At 36.2% G+C, this 25,268-nt stretch overlaps 1 protein-coding gene across 4 annotated transcripts in view; it reads left to right on the top strand.

Annotated features, from left to right (window-relative positions):
- Positions 1-25,268, top strand: part of RNF13 (ring finger protein 13) — a 139,599-nt gene that overhangs the window by 96,691 nt on the left and 17,640 nt on the right. For all 4 annotated transcript variants that reach the window (XM_079922334.1, XM_079922333.1, XM_079922332.1 and 1 more), the window contains one exon: positions 12,543-12,636. In XM_079922334.1, coding sequence (XP_079778460.1) covers positions 12,543-12,636 — 94 coding nt within the window. The remainder of the gene's footprint in view (positions 1-12,542; positions 12,637-25,268) is intronic.

The following is a 25,268-nucleotide window of genomic DNA, read 5'->3' as shown; positions in this document are numbered from 1 at the left end:
GAGTTTATTATTGTATTGAATTCATAGATTAAAGATTAAACACTGTCTTTGAAATATTTAGTCTTCCTATGATGTTGTGGTCTTTCTTTTAATTTGTTTTGGTTTTTCATATACATCAGTTCAATAATTTTTTTCTGTAAACATTTTGCATGTATTTTGTTAGACCTTTTTGGAATTTCATTTTCTAATTGGTTATTACTAGGGTATAAGAACATTGTTGATTTTTTAAAATAAACTTTTAATTTTGGAATAGTGTTAAGATTTACAGAGAAATTGCAAAGAAGAGAGTTCCTGTACATTCCTTACCTAGTTGCCCCCATTGTTAACATTTTACTTTACCATGATACATTTGTCAAAATTAAGAAACTGACAGTGGTAACATTACTATTACTAAATTCCAGACTGGATAGATTTTACGTTTTTCCATTATGTTTTCTTTCTGTTCCAGGACCCAGTCCAGGTTACCACATTGTTTTAAATTATCATGTATTCCCAGTCTCCTCTGATCTCTGAACAGTTTCTTAATCTCTCCTTGTTTTTCATGACCTTGACAGCCTTGAAGAGTCTTGGCCAGGTATCCTGTAGAATGTCCCTTAATCTGATATTTTTCTTATGATTAGTAGACTGGGTTGGTTATAGGTTTTTAAAAAGAGTATCAGCAAAGTCAAGTGCCCTTCTCATCCTAACATGCCAGGGGGGTACATGATATTTGCATGACATCACCGATGATGATAACCTTCATCCCTTGGTTTAGGTAATGTTTGCCAGGTTTTTCCACTCTAAAGTTAATATTTTTTCTCTTTCTCTATTCTATTCTTCCTTTGGAAGTGAGGCATTAAGTATAGCCTGTCCTAAAAGTGGGGAGGGGCAGGAATTAAGCTCCACTTCCTGGGAGTAGGGAAGTATCTACATTTATTATTTAGAATTCTTTTGTAAGAAAGATTTGTCTCTTCTTGGCATTTATTTGTTCAGTCATTTATTTATATTAGTTTGTACCCTGTATATTTATTTTATACTTTGGGTAATAATCCAATACTACATTATTTTTGTTGTTTAAATTGTTTGAGCTTTGGCGATTGGGAGCTCTGCAGGCTGGGTCTTGGGTTCCTTTGATTCGACCCATCCTTTTGTTTTGTAAGTACTTCTTTAGTGTTTGGTACTATAAGAAACTCCAGGCTCATTGTTTATTTTTCTGCCCCAGCCCTGGAATCAGATATTTCTCCAAGGAGTTCTGCTTTTTTTAATTGAAGAGTAGTATTTAGAGACCAACATTTGGACACTGGACATTATTGATTTTTATATATTAATCTTATCTCTGCAAACTTACTGAGTTCTCCTATTCTAGTAATTTGAATTTGTTGATTCTCCTGGGTTTTCAGTGTAGAAGCAAGGATGGACAGTTAGAACAACAAACAACAAGCAAAAAGTACCCTTGGCAAATTAAAAGTAAATACCCTTAAGCCAATAAAGATTAATGACTAAAAACTTAAAATGAACATTATAAAATACTGAATTATCAGAAGCCTTTCCATGAAAGTCAGGAACAAAAAACAAAGGATGCCTGTTGTACCTCCTGTTTAACGTTGTGCTATATTTTCTGGTAAAACAAAAAAAATGGTATAAGAATTAGAGATAAAATAAATTTTTATTTGCCTTTTTTCTTTTAAAATAATGAACGGGTACTGCATTATATGTCTTTTTTTCTATCTGTTGTAATAATCATTGTTTTTTCTTTTACTCTATTGTTATGCTGGATTACATGAATTTGTTTTGTAAATTCTAAAAATCCTTGTATTTTGGGTATAAACTCTCTTTGATCATGATATATGAAGTTTGTCTTTGCATTTTGGGTTATTCAAATTTCTCTAATATGATCTGCCAGTTTTACACTTGGACATAGGTGCAAAAATCCTAAATAAAATATTAGCAATCTGAATGTCCAGGTAAGGGGAAAATTTTAGTTTTATGGGGCTAGAATAATCTTGACATCAAAACTAGACAATCCCTTGAGCACTGTTGGTAGGAATGTTAAATGGAGCAGTCACTATAGAAAACAGTACAGCAACTCTTCAAAAAAGTTAAACATAAATTTATCATATGATCCGACAATTCCACTTCTGGGTATATACCCAAAAGAATTGAAAGCAGGGAGTCAGATATTTGTATGCTTATGTTCATAACAGCATTATTTTCAATAAGCCAAAGGTAGAAGCAACCCAATTGTCCATTGATGGATGAGTAGATAAACCAAATGTGGCATATACATGCAATGGAATATTATTCAGCCTTAAAAAGGAAGGGAATTCTGACAGATGCTACAACATGGATGAATCTTGAAGACATTATGCTAACTGAAATAAACCAGTCACAAAAGGACATATACTGTATGAGTCTATTTACATGTGGTACCTAGAGTAGTCAGATTGAGACAGAAGGTAGAATGGTGGTTGCCACGGGCTGTGGAGAGGGGAGAATGGGGAATTACTGTTTAATGCATACAGAGTTTCAGTTTTGGGACATGGAAAGAGTTTGGTGGATGGATGGTGGTGATGGTAGCACAACAACGTGAATGTACTTACTGCCACATACCTGTGTACTTAAAAATGGTTAAGATAGTAAATTTGATGTTAAATGTATATTTTACGACAGTTTAAAATAATTAGACAAGATAAAGCTAGCCCCATAAAAAAATTAAAGCTTTCTTTTATTTTCTACTATCGAAAATAGTTTTTTTAAATGAAATTGGGATTATCGTTTACTTGAATTTCTGGTGAAGGTTGCCTGTAAAATCATCTAGATCTGCTGATCTTTTTCATAATTACTTGGACGTATAAATGCTTGTCTACCTCATAATACTAAATTATATTTCGAAGAAATTGTCTATTTTGACTGTTTTCAAGTATTGTATAAAGTGATTTATAATATTTATATATTCAAATAACAATTTAAAGAGAATTCCTACTATATGTGGGATGAGTTCTATTTATTCATATCCATCCATGCCTTGCACAATGTTGTCAGAAGTTTATCTTGAGGAGCCAAGATGGCAGAGTAAAAGGATGTGTTCTCCTTCTTGCGAGAACACCAGAATCACAACTAGCTGCTGGACAATCATCAACAGGAAGACACTGGAACTCACCAAAAAACATACCCCACATCCAAAGACAAAGGAGAAGCCACAATAAGACGGTAGGAGGGGCGCAATCACAGTAAAATCAAATCCCGTAACTGCTGGGTGGGCTGCAGAACACTTATACCACAGAAGTCCACCCACTGGAGTGAAGGTTCTGAGCCCCACGTCAGGCTTCCCAACCTGGGGGTCCGGCAACAGGAGGAGGAATTCCTAGAGAATCAGACTTTGAAGCCTAGTGGGATTTGATTGCAGGACTTTGACAGGACTGGGGGAAACAGAGATTTCACTCCTGGAGGGCACACACAAAGTAGTGTGCGCATCGGGACCCAGGGGAAGGAGCAGTGACCCGAGGGGAGACTGAACCAGACCTACCTGCTAGTGTTGGAGGGTCTCCTGCAGAGGCGGGAGGTGGCTGTGGCTCACTGTGGGGACAAGGACACTGGCAGCAGAAGTTCTGGGAAGTACTCCTTGGCATGAGCCCTCCCAGAGTCTCTCATTAGCCCCACCAAAGATCCCAGGTGGGCTCCAGTGTTGGGTTGCCTCAGGCCAAACAACCAACAGGGAGGGAATTCAGCTCCACGCATCAGCAGTCAAGCGATTGAAGTTTTACTGAGCTCTGCCCACCAGAGCAACACCCAGCTCTACCCACCACCAGTCCCTCCCATCAGGAGACTTGCACAAGCCTCTTAGATAGCCTCATCCACCAGAGGGAAGACAGCAGAAGCAAGAAGAACTACAGTCCTGCAGTCTGTGGAACAAAAACCACATTCACAGAAAGATAGACAAGATGAAAAGGCAGAGGGCTATGTACCAGATGAATGAACAAGATAAAACTGCAGAAAAACAACTAAATGAAGTGGAGATAGGCAACCTTACAGAAAAAGAATTCAGAAGAATGATAGTGAAGAAGATCCAGGACCTCGGAAAAAGAATGGAGGCAAAGATCGAGAACATGCAAGAAATGTTTAACAAAGACCTAGAAGAATTAAAGAACAAACAAACAGAGATGAACAATACAATAACTGAAATGAAAACTACACTAGAAGGAATCAATAGCAGAATAACTGAGGCAGAAGAACAGATAAGTGACCTGGAAGACAGAATGGTGGAATTCACTGCTGCGGAACAGAATAAAGAAAACAGAATGAAAAGAAAAGAAGACAGCTTAAGAGACCTCTGGGACAACATTAAATGCAACAACATTCACATTTTAGGGGACCCAGAAGGAGAAGGGAGAGAGAAAGGACCAGAGAAAATATTTGAAGAGATTATAGTCAAAAACTTCCCTAACATGGGAAAGGAAATAGCCACCCAAGCCCAGGAAGGGCAGAGAGTCCCATACAGGATAAACCCAAGGAGAAACATGCCGAGACACATAGTAATCAAACTGGCAAAAATTAAAGACAAAGAAAAATTATTGAAAGCAGCCAAGGGAAAGACGAAAAATAACATACAAGGGAAAACCATAAGGTTAACAGCTGATTTCTCAGCAGAAACTCTACAAGCCAGAAGGGAGTGGCATGATATACTTAAAGTGATGAAAGGGAAGACCTACAACCAAGATTACTCTGCCCTTCATGGATCTCATTCAGATTCGATGGAGAAATCAAAAGCTTTACAGACAAGCAAAATCAAAGAGAATTTAGCACCACCAAACCAGCTCTACAACAAATGCTAAAGGAACTTCTCTAAGTGGGAAACACAGGACAAGAAAAGGACCTACAAAAACAAACCCAAAACAAGAAAATGGTCATAGGAACATACATATCGATAATTACCTTAAACGTGAATGCATTAAATGCTCTAACCAAAAGACACAGGCTTGCTGAATGGATACAAAAACAAGACCTATATGTATGCTGTCTAAAAGAGACCCACGTCAGACCTAGGGACACATACAGACTGAAAATGAGGCGATGGAAAAAATATATTCCATGCACATGGAAATCAAAAGAAAGCTGGAGTAGAAATACTCATATCAGATAAAATAGACTTTAAAATAAACAATGCTACAAGAGACAAGGAAGGACACTGCATAATGATCAAGGGATCAATCCCAGAAGAAGATATAACAATGATAAATTTATATGCACCCAACATAGGAGGACCTTAATACGTAAGGCAACTGCTAACAGCTCTAAAAGAGGAAATCGACAGTAACACAGTAATAGTGGGGGACTTTAACACCTCACTTACACCAATGGACAGATCATCCAAAATGAAAATAAATAAGGAAATAGAAGCTTTAAATGACACAACAGACCAGATAGAGTTAATTGATATTTATAGGACATTCCATCCAAAGACAGCAGATTACACTTTCTTTTCAAGTGCGCACAGAACATTCTCCAGGATAGACCACATCTTGGGTCACAAATCAAGCCTCAGTAAATTTAAGAAAATTGAAATCATACCAAGCATCTTTTCTGACCACAACACTATGAGATTAGAAATGAATTACAGGGAGAAAAACATAAAAAAACCACAAGCACATGGAGGCTAAACAATACGTCAATAAATAACCAAGAGAGCACTGAGGAAATCAAAGAGGAAGTCAGAAAATACCTAGAGACAAATGACAATGAAAACACGACGATCCAAAACCTATGGGATGCAGCAAAAGCAGTTCTAAGAGGGAAGTTTACAGCTATACAAGCCTACCTCAAGAAACAAGAAAAGTCTCAAACAATCTAATCTTGCACCTAAAGGAACTAGAGAAAGAACAAACAAAACCCAAAGTTAGCAGAAGGAAAGAAATCATAAAGATCAGAGCAGAAAAAAATGAAACAGAAACAAAACAGTAGCAAAGATCAATAAAACTAAAAGCTGGTTCTTTAAGATGATAAACAAAATTAATAAACCATTAGCCAGACTCATCAAGAAAAAGAGGGAGAGGACTCAAATCAATAAAATTAGAAATGAAAAAGAATAAGTTACAACAGACACTGAAGAAATACAAAGCATCCTAAGAGACTACTACAAGCAATTCTGTGCCAATAAAATGGACAACATGGAAGATATGGACAAATTCTTAGAAAGGTATAACCTTCCAAGAATGAACCAGGAAGGAAGAGAAAATATGAACAGACCAGTCACAAGTAATGAAATTGAAACTGTGATTAAAAATCTTCCAACAAACAAAAATCCAGGACCAGATGGCTTCACAGGTGAATTCTATCAAACATTTAGAGAAGAGCTAACACCCATCCTTCTCAAACTCTTCCAAAAAATTGCAGAGGAAGGAACACTCCCAAACTCATTCTATGAGGCCACCATCACCCTGATACCAATACCAGACAAAGATACTACAAACAAAGAAAGCTACAGACCAGTATCACTCATGAATATAGATGCAAAAATCCTCAATAAAATACTAGCAAACATTATCCAACAACACATTAAAAGCATCATACACCATGATCAAGTGGGATTTAACCCAGGGATGCAAGGATTCTTCAATATATGCAAATCAATCAATGTGATACATGATATTAACAAATTGAAGAATAAAAACCATATGATCATCTCAGTAGATGCAGAAAAAGCTTTTGACAAAATTCAACACCGATTTATCATAAAAACTCTCCAGAGAGTGGGCATAGAGGGAGCCTACCTCAACATAATAAAGGCTATATACGATAAACCCACAGCAAACATCATTCTCAGTGGTGAAAAACTGAAAGCATTTCCTCTAAGATCAGGAACAAGACAAGGATGTCCACTCTTACCACTATTATTCAACATAGTTTTGGAAGTCCTAGCCACAGCAATCAGAGAAGAAAAAGAAGCAAAAGGAACACAAATTGGAAAAGAAGATGTAAAACTGTCACTGTTTGCAGGTGACATGATACTATACATAGAGAATCCTAAAGATGCCACCAGGAAACTACTAGAGCTAATCAATGAATCTGGTAAAGTTGCAGGACACAAAATTAATTCACAGAAATATCTTGCATTCTTATACACTAATGATGAAAAATCTGAAAGACAAATTAAGAAAACACTCCCATTTACCATTGCAACAAAAAGAATAAAATACCTAGGAATAAACCTACCTAAGGAGACAAAAGACCTGTATGCAGAAAACTATAAGACACTGTTGAAAGAAATTAAATATGATACCAACAGATGGAGAGATATACTATGTTGTTGGATTGGAAGAATCAATATTGTGAAAGTGACTATACTACCCAAAGCAATCTACAGATTCAATGCAATCCCTATCAAATTACCAATGGCATTTTTTACGGAACTAGAACAAAACTCTTAAAATTTGTATGGAGACACAAAAGACCCAGAATAGCCAAAGCAGTATTGGAAAAAAACGGAGCTGGAGGAATCAGACTCCCTGACTTCAGACTATACTGCAAAGCTGCAGTAATCAAGACAATACCATACTGGCACAAAAACAGAAACATAGATCAATGGAACAAGATAAAAAGCCCAGAGATAAACCCACGAACCTATGGTCAACTAATCTATGACAGAGGAGGCAAGGATATACAATGGAGAATAGACAGCCTCTTCAATAATGGTGCTGGGAAAACTGGACAGCTACATGTAAAAGAATGAAATTAGAACACTCTCTAACACAATACAGAAAAATAAACTCAAAATGGATTCGAGACCTAAATGTAAGACCAGACACTCTAAAACTCTTAGAGGAAAACATAGGAAGGAAACTCTTTGACATAAATCACAGCAAGATATTTTTTGATCCACCTCCTAGGGTAATAGAAATAAAAACAAAGATAAACAAATGGGACCTAATGAAACTTCAAAACTTTTGCACAGCAAAGGAAGCCGTAAACAAGACGAAAAGACAACCCTCAGAATGGGAGAAAATATTTGCAAACGAATCAACGGACATAGGATTAATCTCCAAAATATATAAACAGCTCATGCAGCTCAATATTAAAAAAACAAACAACCCAATCCAAAAGTGGGCAGAAGAGCTAAGTAGAAAATCTCCAGAGAGACATAAGATGGCCAAGAAGCACATGAAAAGCTCAACATCACTAATCATTAGAGAAATGCAAATCAAAACTACAGTGAGGTATCACCTCACACCAGTTAGAATGGGCGTCATCAGAAAATCTACAAACAACAAATGCTGGAGAGGGTGTGGAGAAAAGGGAACTCTCTTGCAGTGTTGCTGGGAATGTAAATTGATACAGTCACTATGGAGAACAGTATGGAGGTTTCTTAAAAAACTGAAAATAGAATTACCATATGATCCAGCAGTCCCACTACTGGGCATATATCCAGAGAAAACCATAATTCAGAAAGACACATGCACCCCAGTGTTCATTGCAGCACTATTTACAATAGCCAGGTCATGGAAGTAACCTGAATGCACCTTGACATATGAATGGATAAAGAAGTTGTGGATAAATGGATAAAGAAGTTACTCAGCCATAAAAAGGAACGAAACTGAGTCATTTGTTGAGACGTGGATGGATCTAGAGACTGTCACACAGAGTGAAATAAGTCAGAAAGAGAAAGACAAATATCGTATATTAACGCATGTATGTGGAACCTAGAAAAATGGTACAGATGAACCGGTTTTCAGGGCAGAGGTTGAGTAACAGATGTAGAGAACAAATGTATGGACACCAAGGGGGGAAAGCCACGGCGCAGTGGGGATTGTGGTGTGATGAATTGGGCAATTGAGATTGACATGTATACACTGATGTGTATAAAATTGATGACTAGTAAGAACCTGCTGTATAAAAATAAAATAAAATAAAATTCATAAAATAAAGTTTGTCTTTCAGAGAAGTGGACTTTGAGATTTTCTTTTTTTTCTTTCATTCAACAAATATTTATTCTGCACCTCTGAACCTAGGCACTGCTCTAGGGTGTTAAGTTTCCTCAGTGAACAAAATGGGGAAACATCCCTGATGTCAAGTATTTTACATTCCAGTAGGACTTATATTCTAATGTATTTACTCTCCTTTTTAATCTATCTCATGAATTTCTGCTCTTGGCAGTATTATTTTCTTTCATCTACTTGTTTTGGATACGATGCTTTTCTTTTTCTAGCTTGATCAGCTAAATACTTATTCATTTTTCTTTATAGTATATGCCTTTAGGTTATAAATTTCTCTTTAACAATCACTTTAGCTGTATGTAACTCATTACTTTTGTTAAGGAATATTTTTATTTTAATTTGGTTTAAATTGAGAAAATTTTTTTCACTGTTATATGGGATATTTCTTTACCACTTTTGATGTATCCATCCATGTGAATGGGAAACTCAGTTACTAATACTCCTAGCCCTTCCCTACTCTTCTACTCAGTTGGTCTTAGGAGAGATGAAGTACCTTATCTGTGTGGTACATTTGGGAAGAATAAATTAGGGCATGCTGGCTCAGCTTCATCTTTCTCTTGAGGTGAACCTGTCTTCAGCTCCTCCAGGACTGGTCCTGCAGTGCTAGGGGAGGGTGAGGGAAAGGCCTACGCCATTCCTGGTTGTCTTTGTCTATATCTGGGTGGGTAAGGCAGTCTAATTCAGTGGTTAAGGAGAAGGTTCTGTTTCTTTCTTCACCGGGTTAGGTGCTCCACCTGCTTCCATCTGCCAGTTCATGATCTTATTTTCAAGTTATTTAGAATCCAGGTGGTGAAGAGACATGGTAATTGTGGTTAAATTTTGTAAACATTCCCTACCATATATGTGACAAGGGTCCAAAGTTTTATATATGTCCATTAGTTTGAGCTTGGGTATTTGTCTTGTTCAGTCTTTTTTTTCTTTCTTTTATATTATTTTAAAGACATTTTTATTGAGATATAATTCACATAATATAAAATTGACCCATTTAAATGATATAGTTCAGTGGTTTTCAGTATATTCACAGAACTGTTCAATTGCAGTTGTCCATGGTTTTTCGCACTCCTCTGTTTTCTAAAGCAGTGCTGTGCAATAGAACGATGTTGTGAGCCACATTTACTGTAATTTAAAGTTTTCTGGTAGCCAAATTAAAAACGGTAAAAGGAAATATTTCGGTGAGGTTAACTTAAATACTGTATTTATTTAACTTAATAAATCTAAAATGTATTTCAACATTCAGTTAATATAAATAATTATAAAATATGTTTTATTCTTTTTGTACTAAGTCTTTGCAAACTGGTGTGTATTTTATACTTTTACAGCAAATCTCAATTGAGACCAGCCGCATTTCAAGTGCTCAGTAGCTACATGTATATAATGGCTACCATATTGGGCATCATAGGTCTGTGGTCTTTACTTTTTTTTTTTTGGTCTGCTTAATCTAGAAATTACTGAGCTTGTGAATTTGTGTATTTCTCCCGTAATTTTGTTATTTTTTAGGTGAAGTGTCCTTTTTATCATTGTGATAACTATTTCCTAATGATTTTCGTCTTATATCCTGTTTTACTTTATATGCCAACTTTTACTTAGTACTGTCATGATATAATTTTATCTATCCCTGTATTTTTTACCTTTACTTTTGTCTTAATGTGTCATTAAGTTTTAATCTTGTGTGTTGTGAATGGTTGGAATTTTTTCTTTATCCAATATGATATACTCTTTTAAAAAAAAACTGGTGAATTTACCCCATTTGCATTTTTGTGATTTGGACTAATTTCTATTGTTTACTTTTTATTCTATTTTTTTTTTCTACTACACAGATTTGGATTACTCAACTTTTTTTCTCTTTCTGTCTCCCTTTCTCCCTTTTTCCTACTAGTTTGAAAGCTTATATTGTTTTTTTCTAGTGGTTACTATTAAATTTTTAAAATAAACATCTACTGATTAATATATTAATAAACTGCACATTTAAATTGTACAGTTTGGTAAGTTTTAACATACGTATGTATACCTGAGAAACCACCACCGCAATTAAGATAATAAAATATCGGATCAGCTCAAAAAGTTTCCTCATACTCTGTGATAATCACTCCCTTTCACCTCTTCCAAATTTTTCCTTCATGTCTCCCCCCACACCATTGCTGGGCAACCACAGCTCTGGTTTTGGTCACTGTAGATTAATGTGCATTTTCTACCACTTTATATACAGGGAATCATAAATTACATACTCTTTTGTGTCTGCCTTCCTTCTCTCAGAATAATTATTTTGAGATTCATATATGTTATTGAATATATTGATATTCATTACTTTTTATTGCCAAATTGTATTCCATTGTATGACTATACCACCGTTTTGTTTATACACATACCCGCTGATGAACATTTGGGTTGTGTCTCGTTTTTGGCTATTACAAATAAAGCTGACATAGACTTTTTTGTACATTTGTATATAAGTTGTTATATGGATATACACTTTCATTTCTATTCACTAAATATAAGTAGGAGTGGGATGATTAGGTCTTTTGGTAAATATGTGTTTAAATTTATAAGAAACCACCAAACTATTTTCCAAAGTGGTTGTACCATTTTACAATCCTTTCAGTAGTGTATCAGAGTGCCAGTTCTTCTACTTCCCTGCCAACACTTGGTATAGTCAGTCTTTTTCATTTTAATCATTTTAATAGGTATATAGTGGTATTTGTGATTTGAATTTTCATTTTTCTCCTGACTAATTATGTTGAACATCTCTTCATGTGCTTATTTGCCATCTGTATATCTTCAGTAGCAAAGTGTATATTCAGATATTCTGCCCATTTTTTTCTCTTGGGTTGCTTGTTTTCTTATTATTGAATTTTGAATTCATTATGTATTCTGGATAGAAATCCCTTATGAGATATGCAATTTGCAGATATTTTCTGCCAGTCTGTGAACTGTCTTTTATCTTTAAACAGTATCTTTTGGGGACAGAAGTCCTTAACATTGATGTAGTCAAATTTGTCAAGATTTTCTTTTATGGACTTCGTTTGTGGCATTTGGTTCTGGTCCCATGGACTTCCTTTTTATTCTTGCAAGGATAGCAATTTATACTTTAAAATACTTTGTATATTTTATCTGATATTTCTGAATATTTATAGTACAGGTGTTCTGTATTAGTTCTGTCCATTTTGCTGCTAGAACCACTGAAAGTGCAGCTTTAGTGCATGTTATGTTTGAAAATTTTATCAGTTTGTAACTTACAGAAATTCCAACCCCCCCATTTTTGATCTTTGTAACCTGGAATCTACCATTTATATTTTTCCAACAAATAGTTACATGTTATTTATAATGTTTTTGTCAGAGTAAATTAAAGATAATTTAGGTCACTGAATAAAAATTCAAAGGATAATTTATGGGCTAACTAATCACTAATGATAACTAATCATGGATATTTTAATTAATAGTCTCATGACTAGGGTTTAAATAAATTGAATTGATTTGTAGCAGCTATCTAGAAACATAAAAGACCTTTGTTATTTTAATGGTCATTTTCTATTTGCATGTTTAATATCTGACTCCCTTTTTTTTCTCTTTTATTTTTAGATCACAAAATTTGTCCAGGATAGACATAGAGCTAGAAGAAACAGACTTCGTAAAGATCAACTTAAGAAACTCCCTATACATAAATTCAAAAAAGGTAAGTGAATATTTTTATTTTCTAAATAAAAACCCTTAGTTTATTTAATAGTACATGGTGATTATACTCTAATGCAACCTTCTGAGTCCTTGCCATACCCTATGCCTAACACTCAGTTAATAATGAATGAGTGAATGTGGAAGATGGTCTTTTGCTGTGGTTTATCCTGGTGAAGGCAAGAAGGGGGTACATGGTCTTCAGAGAATTTAAAAACAATAGTGAAACTGACCAAAATGCTTTTTATTATCCCCATGTGCCAGAAGTTCTAAACATCAGTAGGTAAAATACTTATCTCCACCAGGGTGGTCTGCTCCCACTCTCTCTCCCACCCTACACCACCACTGTATTAACATTGCAGTAATTAAACACATAGTTTATAGTGTTGTGTTAACTAAACACAGTAGATAGCTATTATGTGTCAATATATTGTAAATGTATCATCTAATTTTCATATTTCTGTGAAATGGGTACTATAATGGGCATTATATATGAGGAAATAGTGGGTCAGAAAGGCAAAAAATTTAATGTCTCACAGCCAGCACTAACAGAGCTGGGGAGGGGCATGGGTCTAATACTTTAGCCAATGTAGTTTCTCCTGCTTATGCTTGGTGAGCTTTTAGTGTAGGTACATGCTTATTAAATCTTTTTGGCCAGTAGTCCCCAGAATTTTCAATTTCTGTACAAGTAAAAATGTTCTGTTTTTTAATTCAGCAGAGAAAATGCATAGAGAGTGGAAAGGAGAAGTAGAGAAGGCATTAAAACTTAATTCTGTAACTTCAATAAAATATACTTCAATAAACTTCAATATATACTTCAGTATACTTCAATAAAAAAAACTTAGTTCTGCAAATTTTTTATTTTTCCAAGTAACAAAATGTTTAAAAAACCTACCATTTATAATAACCATATTTTATGAAAAATATAAAAACAAATAAATAGGAAAATCACACGTTAAAAAATAAATAACATTCGTAAAAATGCAGTGTGCTATCATCATACAGTGCGGATTAAGTAAAAGTTATTCATAAACCAATTTGAGGACTGGCTTTAGGAATCACTTTTTTAGGCTCCATTTTGTATGTTAATTTTTATGTTTCCTAAAACCAGGGGGAAAAAAAGAGTAAAATAAATGATGTTGATATTGTCCTAGGCTAAAAAGGGCGTGCATAGTTGGCTTTTCTTCTGAGTAAGGTAAGTAGCCGTTGTAGGATTTTGAGCAGAGAAAAGATAAGATCTAAATTAAAAGTTGAGTGGGCCTTTCTTGCTGCTATGTTAAGAATAGGATGCAGAGGGTCGGGGTGTAAGCAGAGACCAGATGGGGGCCGTCACAGTAATCCAAGTGAAAGATGCATGTGGCTTGGACTGGAGTGGCAACCGTAGAGGGAGTGAAGAAATCTTAGATTCTAGATACATTTGTAAGATGGAATGTACTGGATTTATTGATGGACTAGTTATGGGGAGAGGAAACAAGGATGACTCCAGATTTTGTGGTCTCAGTGACTGGAAGGATGGCATTGCCTTAAATAGAAATAAGGATGGTGGAGCAGGTTTGGGGAGGAGATTTGGGAAATCAGTGTTGGACATGTGGAATTTCACATGTTCACTAGACATTTAAATGAGACTGGAGTTTAAGAGAGAGGTCTGAACTGGAAGTATTGATACAAAAAGATGTATTTAAATCATAAGACTGGGTAAGATTACCAAGAGAATGAGTATGGATGGACAGAATACTAAAGACATATTGGGGCATCCCAACATGGAGTAAGGAAGAAGAGGAATCAGCAGTGGAGACTGAGAAGGGGTGACTAAGTTATACAGAGGAAAATCAGAAGGAGTGGTTTATCAGAAACCAAGTGATGCAAATCTCTAAGGAGCAAGGAGTGATAGATAACTTGTGTCAAATGTTCCTGATAGATAAGTAAGATGAGAACTAATTGACCATTAGAAGTTATTATCATGATGTACAGTTTTGACAGAGTGGTCCGTCCAAAAACCCGATTGTGGTGGGTTTGAGAATGGAAGGAGAGGAACAGTAACTATAGACAACTTTTTCAAGAAACTTAACTACAAAGGGGAGTAAAGAAATAGTGTAGTAGCTGGTAAGGGAAGTTTCATTAAGAAATAATAGCATATTGCTGAAGGAAATTGATGACGTAGGTGATAGATGGGAGAATTGCTATAATAATGTCTTTGTGAAGGCAAGAAGGCATGGGATCTGGTGTACAAATAGGTGGATTGGCCTTAGATAGGAGCATGGAGAGTTGAGCTAAGGGAAAGTAGAATATGTGGGTGCAACATCCTGGTAGTGTTTATGGTGGTCAGGCTGTGGAAATATTCTTTACTTCCATTGTTCTCAGTGAAGTAGGAAACACAATCATCAACTGAAAGCTGAGGATGGGGGAGGAGATTTTGGAGGTTTAAGAACAGAAAGGTATAAAATGTTATTCTGGGAGAGTAGATGGGCAGATGGACTAGGGAAATATAAAACATTGCCTGGGAGCCTGAACCTCCCTTTCAGGTTCATAGTTATGAACCAATCAGCATAACTGTGTGTTTTTCTCTAGCCATGTTCATCTGTATGGTGTTTATCCTTACCATACCTTCACATTTTTTAAAAAATGTGAAGTATGACATGTATACAGAAAAGTATATAAGACATTTTTCTGGAACCATCCAATTCAAGAAACAGAACATTACTAGCATCGCAGAAACTACTGTGTCCCCTTCTAGATTGTAATCCTTTCCTCCTCACTGGAAGTAATCACTATGCTGGCTTATGACAATCATTTCATTGCCTTTATCTTAAGTTTTGTCACCTATGTATGGATTCCAAAACAATATGATTTAATTTTTCCTATTTTTGAATTGTGTTTTCGGCCTTACCTCTTTTTTTTTTTTTTTTTTTTTTGCGGTGCGCGGGCCTCTCACTGTTGTGGCCTCTCCCGTTGCGGAGCACAGGCTCCAGACACGCAGGCTCAGCGGCCATGGCTCACGGGCCCAGCTGCTCCGCGGCATGTGGGATCTTCTTGGACCAGGGCACAAACCCATGTCCCCTGCATCGGCAGGCGGACTCTCAACCACTGCACCACCAGGGAAGCCCCTTACCTGTTTTATTAACAGTTTTTTTGGTGAAATTAACCCACTTTATTACATGTATATGTAGTTCATTCACTTTTATTTCTTTGTATAAATATATTATTTATCCTTTTTACTATTAATACACATTGGGGTTTTTTGTTTTGTTTTTTATTTATTTTTTATTGAAGTATAGTTGATATTCAATGTTCTGTTTTGTTTCCCCAGTTTGGGGCCATTACAGACCATACTTTTAAGAACATTCTTGTACATATATTCTGGTGTATATGAGCATGAATTTCTTTAGAGTATATACCTAGAAGTAGATTAGCTGGCTTAGGATATACATGTCTTCAGTTTTATTGGATAATACCAAGTTTTTTTCAAAGTGATGATGGTACCAGTTTATATTCCCATCAATAGTGTATAGGAGTTCCTGTTGTCCCACATATGTACCAATATTTTGTACTGACAGCCCTTTAAATTTTAGCCAATCCAATGGGTTTATAAAGATAGCTCATAGTGGTTTTAATTTACATTTCCCTTCTCGTCTGTGAGGTTATAACGTGCCTGTTTATATTTTTATTTACTAGCTAGATTTTCACTTCCGTGAAGCACCTTTCATGTCATTTTCCTGTTGGGTTATCCTCCCCTGCTTTTTACATGTAGGAGGAATTCTTCAGATGTTCTCACAAACCCACCCTGGAGTTGTGGTGTGTGGTGAATCAGTTCTTCACTGATTTTTTGTGTCTTAACTGTCTTCTAGTTTGTCGCTTATGTTTTCATAGGACTAAAGTTCTTTTTTAATATATATATTTATTTATTTTTGGCTGCGTTGGGTGTTTGTTGCTGTGTGCAGGCTTTCTCTAGTTGCGGCAAGCGGGGGCTAGTCTTTGTTGGTGTGCGCGGGCTTCTCGTTGCGATGGCTTCTCTTGTTGCAGAGCATGGGATCTAGGTGCGCGGGCGTCAGTAGTTGTGGCACGTGGTCTCAGTAGTTGTGGCTTGCGGGGTCTAGAGTGCAGGCTCTGTAGTTGTGGTGCACGGGCTTAGTTGCTCTGCGGCATGTGGGATGTTCCTGGACCAGGGATCGAACCTGTGTCCCCTGCATTGGCAAGCAGATTCTTAACCACTGCACGACCAGGGAAGTCCCCTAAAGTTCTTTTATGGTAGTGTTTTTGCATGTTTTAAAAGAACTTCTTCCATACGCTAAGGTCACATAGATATTATATTATCTTCTGAAAGCTTTATAGTTTTGCCTTTCATGTTTGGGTATTTAGTCTACCTAAATTGATTATGTAAAATGGAGGCCCAATTTAAGTTATTTCCAATTTGATATTTTGTATAAGGATATCCAGTTGTCCCAGAGCTAAGTATTAAAAATAAACTGTTCACAGTGTTGGTCACCTCTGACGCAGTCAGAGGTGTGTGAGTTTGTTTCTGGACTTCTGTTGGTCTTGTGTGTGAGTTTGTTTCTGGACTTCTGTTGGTCTTGTTGTTTGTCCTTATACCAATACCACACTATCTCAGTTACTGTAGGTTTATGGTAAATGTTGATATCTGATCAAGTTAATCCTCCCCCCTTGCTCTTCTTCAACAATTTTTAGTTATTTTTGACACTTTGAATTTCCATGTAAATTTAAAATCAGCTTGTCAAGGCCACCATACCTCTAAACATATACATACAACTATTGTATTTGTTGTAGTACAATAGACATAACATAAAAGTTACTACTGTAACCATTTTTAAGTGTAAAGTTCAGTGACATTAACTATATTCATATTGTTGTGCAGTCATCACCACCATCCATCTCCAGAACTTTTCCACCCTCCCAAACTGAAACCCTGCACCCAGTAAACAATAACTCCATTTTCCCCTCCCACCAGCCCATGGCAACTATCATTCTGCTTTCTATCTCTATGAATTTGACTTTTATAGGTATGTTATGTAAGTAAAATAATAAGTGATTGGCTTATTTCACTTAGCATAGTGTCCTCAAGGTTTATCCGTGTTGTATTATGTGTCAGAATTTCTTTCCTTAAGGCTGGGTAATATTCATAATATTCTATGCATATACCACATACTGTTTATCCATTCATGTGTTGCTAGATACCTGGGTGCTATTGTGAATAATGCTGCTATAAACATAGAGGTACAAATATCTGTCTGAGTCTCTGCTTTCAATTCTTTTGGGTATATATCCAGAAGTGGAATTGCTGGATTAAATGGTAATTCTCTGTTTAATTTTTTGAGGAACACCATACCATTTTCCATAGTGGCTGCATCATTTTACATTCCCACCAGCACTGCACAAGAGTTCCAGTTTTTCTACATCCTTGCCAATGGTATCTCATTGTGGTTTTGCTTTGAATCTCCCTAATGATTAATGATGTTAAGCATGTTTTCATGTGCTTATTGGCCATTTGTCTTCTTTGTAGAAATGTCTGTTCAAGTCCTTGGTTGTATTTGTCTTTAACCTTTTGGGAAATAATTTCAAACTTAGAAAAACTTTGCTTCAAAGTTAAAAAACTTTTGTTCTGAGAAAGAGTTTGTTAAGAGGACAAAAAAACTTTGCATGAATTGTCCAAAAACACCCATATACCCTTTACCCAGATTTACCTATTACTTACTATATTAGCTTCCATAGGGTTGCTATAACAAAGTACCACAAACTAGGTGGCTTAAAACAATAGAAATTTATTTTCTCACATTTCTAGAAGCTAGAATTCCAAACTCAAGGTGTTGGCAGGGTTGTTTTGTTCCTAATCTAGGGAAGGAGTCTTCCTTGCCTCTTCCTTGTTTTTGGTGGTTGCTGGCAATCCTTGGCTTTCCTTGACTTGTGGCAGCGTAACTCCAATCTCTGCCTCCATCTTCACATGGCTTTTTTCCCTGTATATATATGTGTGTCTAAATTTCCATTTCTTATAAGAACACCCAAATCCATTGTAACCTCATCTTAACTTGATTACATCTGGAAGGAACCTATATCCAAATAAGGTACATTCACAGGTTCCAAGTGGACATGAGTTTTTGGAGGCAACCTGTTGCTTTATCATTTTTGCTCTCCTTCTTTACGTATGTATGTATGTATATAAAATTTTTCGTCTAAATAATTTGAGAGTAAGTTATATGCATCATGATCCTTTATGTCTAAATATTTTCATGTGTATTTCTTAAGAATAATGAGATTCTTTTGTGGTACTGCACGTAAGTCACCAACTTCAGGAAATTTGTTGATGGACGATTTTAATCTAATTCATTCCTTTTTCTAGTTTTGTCAGTTGTTCCAATAGGTTCCTTTATAATAATTTTTCTTCCAGTATAGTATCCAATCTAGTATCACTTATTGCATGTAGTTATCATATTTCTTTGGATTTCTTTAATCTGGACTTTTTATTCAGCCTTTGTCTTTTGTGACATTGACATTTAGAATAACACAGTGCCCCTGCCTTTTGTTAAAAAACATTTTTGTTTTTTAACAGATTTTATTTTTAGAGCAGTTTTAGGTTTACAGAAAAATTGAGCAGAAAGTATAGAGAGCTTTTATATGCCCCTCCCCTCTTAAAATACTCCTAATATTATCATCTTTCACTTGTGTGGTACATTTGTTACAAATGATGAATAAATATTGAAATATTATTAACTAAAGTACATAATCTGCATTAGAGTTCCCTCTTTGCATTGTACAATTCTGTGCATTTTGACAAATGTGTAATGTCATGTATCTGCCATATCATATAGAATAGTTTCACTGCTCTGAAAATCCCCTGTGCCCCATCTATTCATCCCTTTCTCTTTCCTTCCCACAAACCGCTGGCGACCGCTCATCTTTTACTGTCTCTATAGTTTTACCTGTTGCAGACTGTCATATAGTTGGAATAGCAAATATGCATTTAAGGCTCCTCCGTGACTTTTTGTAGCTTGATAGGTTATTTCTTTTTGTTGCTGAATAATACTTCATTGTATGTCTGTACCAAAGTATGTTTATTCCATATTGTCTATGGAAGAACATCTTAGTTGCTTCCAGGTTTTGGCTGTTAAGAATCAAGCTGCAGTAAACTTTTGTGTGCTGCATGTTTTTGTGTGGACATAAGTTTTCAACACATTTGGGTAAACAGCAAGGAGCATGATAGCTGGATCATGAGGTAAGACACTGTGTGGCTTTGTAAGAAAACGCTAAACTGTCTTCCGAAGTAGCTGTACCATTTTGCTCTCCCACCAGAAATAACTGAGAGTTCTGTTGCTGCACATCCTCCCCAGCGTTTGGTGTGGTCAGTGTTTTGTATTGTAGCCATTCTAGTAGGTGTGTAGTGGTGTCTCATACATATAATGTTGTGCAGCTTTTCATATGCTTATTTGTGTTTGCCATCTGTATATCTTCTTTGATGAGATCTTTTACTCACGTTTTAATTGGGTTGTACACTTGACTGAATGTTTGTATTCCTCCAAGATTCATATGTTAGAGCCATAATCCCCAGTGTGATGATATTTGGAGGTAGGGGCCTTTGGGAAGTCATTAGGTCATGAGGATGAGGCCCTCATGCATGGGATTAAGTGCCTTCGTACTTGAAGAGACACAAGAGACATGATCTCTCCCTCATGTGAGGATACAGCAAGAAGGCAGACATCTGCAAATCAGGAAGAGAGCGATCACCAGGAACCAAATTGGCCAACCCCTTAATCTTGGATTCCCTAGCCTTCAGAACTGTGGGGAGTCAATGTTTGTTGTTTAAACCACCCAGTCCATGGTATCTGTTATGGCAGCCCAAATGGACTAAGACAGGTTGTTTTCTTGTTTGAGTTTTAAGAATTCTTTGTATATTTTGGATACCAAGTCTTTATCTGATACGTATTTTGCAAACATTTTTTCCCAGTGTGTGGCTTGTTTTTTCAATCTCGAACAATGTCTTTCTCAAAGAAGTTTTTGATTTTAATGAAGTCCCTCCTATCGGCTTTTTTCTTTCATGGTTCATTCTTCTGGTGTTGTACCTAAAAACTCACTGTCAGTGACCAAATGGGACTCGTTCTGGGAATAGAAGTATGGCTTGATATTAGGAAAAATCATCAGCATAATTCTCTATGTTAATAGGTCTAAGAAGAAACAATCAGATGATTATGTACCAGACACAAAAAGCACATACTGCATGATTCCATTTATATAAAATTCCAAAAAATGCAAACTAATCTATGGTGACAGAAAGCAGATCACTGGTTACCTGGAGCCCAGGGGTGGAGAGAGAGATTGATTGATTGCACAGGGAGTACAAGGAAACTTTTGGGGGATGATGGAAATGTTCTGTATCTTGATTGTGGACATGGTTTCTCAGGTGTACATATCTGTGAAAATTCATAGAATTGTATACTTTAAATGGGTGCAGTTTCTTGTATGTAGATTATACCTCAATAAAGTTGAAAAATATTTTAAAAGAAAACTCACTGTCAAATTCAAGGTCACCTAGATTTTCTGTTATCTTCTAGAAGTTTTAGAGTTTTGCCTTTTCCGTTTAGGTCTATGATCCATTTTGAGTTAATTTTTGGGAATGGTGTAACATCTATGTCCAGATTCTTTTTTTGATATTTCTTTTTATTCTGGTAAAGTATGTATATAACATAAAATTTGTCATTTTAACCATCTTAAGGGTACAATTCAATGGTATTAATTACAATCACAGTGTTTTTGCAGATATCACCACTATCTATTTCTAAAACTTTTTCATCATTCTGGAAACTCTGTACCTCTGAAACAATTTCTTCCTGTTCCCACCTCCCACCAGTCTCAGATAACCTCTAGTCTACTTTCTGTCACTACAAATTTGCCTATTCTAGATATTTCTTGTAAGTGGAATCATGCAATATTTGTCCTTTTATGTCTAGTTTATATCATTTAGCATAATGTTTTCAAGGATTACCCATGTTGTAGCATGTATCAGAACTTCATTGCTTTTTATGACTGAATAATATTCCATTGTATGAATTTACCACATTTTGTATATCCATTTATCTGCTGATGGACACTTGAGTTACTTCCACCTTTTGGCCATTGTGAATAACACTGAAAATTGGTGTAGAAGTATATTTGAGTTCCTGCATTCATTTTTTGAGTAAGTACCTAAGAGAGCTATTGCTGGATCATATGGCAATTCTGTGTTTAACTTTTTGAGAAACTGCCATACTGTTCCACAGTGTATTCTTAATTATGACACCAAGAGCATGAACAAAAAAAGAATAGAGAATTTGGACTTCATCATAATTAAAAGGTTTTGTGCTTCAAAGAACATTGACAACGATGTGGAAGAATAAGAACCCTTGTGCATTGTTGCTGGGAATGTAAGACAGTGCAATGGCTGTGAACAGTGGAAAACAGTATGGAGGTTCCTTAAAAAACTAAAAATAGAACTACCTTATGACCCAGCAATCCCACTACTGGGCATATACCCTGAGAAAACCATAATTCAAAAAGAGACATGTACCACAATGTTCATTGCAGCACTATTTACAGTAGCCAGGACATGGAAGCAACCTAAGTGTCCATCGACAGATGAATGGATAAAGAAGATGTGGCACATATATACGATGGAATATTACTCAGCCATAAAAAGGAACGAAACTGAGTTATTTGTAGTGAGGTGGATGGACCTAGAGTCTGTCATACAGAGTGAAGTAAGTCAGAAAGAGAAAACAAATACCCTATGCTAACACATATATATGGAATCTTAAAAAAACCCCCAAAACATGGTACTGACGAACCTAGTTGCAGGGCAGGAATAAAGAAATAGACATAGAAAATGGACCTGACATGGGGTGGGAGGGGAAAGCTGGGGCAAAGTGAGAGTAGCATCGACAATATATACACTACCGAATGTAAAATAGTTGACTGGTGGGAAGCAGCAGCATAGCACAGGGAGACCAGCTCAGTGCTGTGTGACCACCTAGAGGGGTGGGATAGGGAGGGTGGGAAGGAGGCTGAAGAGCGAGGTGATATAGGGACATGTGTATGCATATGGCTGATTTGCTTTGTTGTGCAACAGAAACTAACACAGTATTGTGAAGCAGTTATACTCCAATAAAGATCTGTTAAAAAAAAAAGACATTGCCATAAAATAGATAATAAGAACCTGCTGTATATAAAATAAAAGAAAATAAAAAAAAGAATACATTGCCAATTCCAAGCTCATGAAGATTTACCCCTATGTTTTCTTTTAAGAGTTTTATGGATTTAGCCCATACTAGGTCTTTGATCAGTTTTGAGTTAATTTTTATATATAGTGTGAGGTAGGGCTTCAACTTTATTCTTTTGCATGTGGAAATGCAATTGTCCGAGCCCCATTTGTTGAAATGACTATTCTTTCTTCATTGAATGGTCTTTTACCCTTGTCAAAAATATTGGCCATAGATGAATGGGTTTATTTCTAGACTCTCAAATCTGTTCCATTGATCTCTATGTCTGTCCTTATGCCAGTACCACGCTGTTTTGATTACTCTGGATTTGCACTACATTTTGAAATTGGGAAGTATGAGTTTTCCAACCTTGTTCTTTATTTTCCAAGATTGTTTTGGCTATTTAGGATCCCTTGCGAATTCCATCTGAATTTGAGGTTTGAGCTTTCCATTTCTGCAAAAAAGGCTGTAGGAATTTTGACAGGGATTGTGTTGAACTTGTAGATTGCTTAGGGTAGGATTGAAACTTTAACAATATTACATCTTCCAATCCATGAAAATGGGATGTCTTTCTATTTATTTAGGTCTTCTTTAGTGGCTTCCGTCAGTGTCTTACAGTTTTCAGTATATAAGTCTTATCACCTCCTTTGTTAATAGATTTTTTTCCTACGTATTTTATTCTTTTAGATGCTATTGCAAATGGAATTAATTTCTTAATTTTCTTTTTGGATTGTATATTGCTGGTGTATAGAAACCCAACTGATATGTTGATTTTGTAACCTGCAACTTAGCTGAATTTATTAGCTCTAGTAGGTTTCTTGTGGATTCATTGAGATTTTCCATACATAGGATTATGTCGTCTGCGAATATACATAGTTTTACTTTTTCCTTTACAATTTTGGATTCCTTTTATTTCCTTTCATTGTGAATTTCTCTGGGTAGAACCTCCAGTACAGTGTTGAATAGCAGTGGTGAAATCATGCGCCCTTATCTTGTTCCAGATCTTAGGAGGAAAGCTTTCAGTTTTTCACCATTGAGTATGATGTTAGTTGTATAATTTTCAAAAATGCCATTTATCCAATGAAAAAATGGGCAGAAGACCTAAATAGACATTTCTCCAAAGAAGATATAACAGATGACCAACAGGCACATGAAAAGATACTCAACATCGCTGATTATTAGAGAAATGCAAATCAAAACCACAATGAGTTATCACCTCACACCAGTCAGAATGGCCATCATCAAAAAGTCTACAAATAATAAATGCTGGCAGGGGAGAAAAAGGAACCCTCCTACACTGTTGGTGGGAAGGTAAATTGGTACAACCACTATGGAAAACAGTATGGAGATTCCTTAAAAAACTAAAAATAGAGCTACCATATGATCCAGCAATCCCACTCCTGGGCATATATCTAGAAAAGACGAAGACTCTAATTCAAAAATGTACATGTACCTCAGTGTTCATAGCAGCACTATTTACAATAACCAAGATATGGAAGTAACTTAAGTGTCCTTCAGCAGATGAATGGATAAAGAAGATGTGGTGTATGTATACAATGGAATATTACTGAGCCATGAAAAAACAATGAACTATTGCCATTTGCAGCAACATGGATGGACCTAGAGAATATCATACTAAGTGAAGTAAGGCAGAGAAAGACAAATATCATATGATATCACTTATATGTGGAATCTAAAAAATAATACAAATGAATCTATATACAAAACAGAGTCACAGACATAAAAAGCATACTTCTGGTTACCAAAGGGAGAGGAGGGAGGGAATTAGGAGTATGGGATTATCGGATACAAACTACTGTACATAAAATAGATAAGCAACAAGGATTTACTGTATAACATAGGGAACTATATTCAGTATGAGAAAAATGAAAAAATGCCATTTATCACAATGATAAAGTTCTCTCTTATTTTTTTAAAGGTGAATTTTTAAAATTTTATTTTTTTTGGCTGTGTTGGGTCTTTGTTGCTGCGTGCAGGCTTTCTCTAGTTGTGGCGAGTGGGGGCTACTCTTCTTTGCGGTGCACGGACTTCTCATTGCCATGGCTTCTCTTGTTGCAGAGCATGGGCTCTAGGTGCACGGGCTTCAGTAGTTGTGGCATGCGGGCTTCCATAGTTGTGGCACACGGGCTCAGTAGTTGTGGCTCATGGGCTCTAGAGCTCAGGCTTAGTAGTTGTGGTGCACGGGCTTAGTTCCACAGCATGTGGGATCTTACTGGACCAGGGATCGAACCTGTGTCCCCTGCATTGGCAGGTGGATTCTTTTTTTTTTTTTTTTTTTTTTTTGCGGTACACAGGCCTCTCACTGTTGTGGCCTCTTCTTCCATTGCGGAGCACAGGCTCCGGACACGCAGGCTCAGCGGCCATGGCTCACGGGCCCAGC

The sequence above is a fragment of the Stenella coeruleoalba genome, assembly GCF_951394435.1.
Source record: "Stenella coeruleoalba genome assembly, chromosome: 5".
NCBI classification, from domain to species: domain Eukaryota; kingdom Metazoa; phylum Chordata; class Mammalia; order Artiodactyla; family Delphinidae; genus Stenella; species Stenella coeruleoalba.
This window is presented reverse-complemented; position numbering and strand designations above follow the sequence as displayed.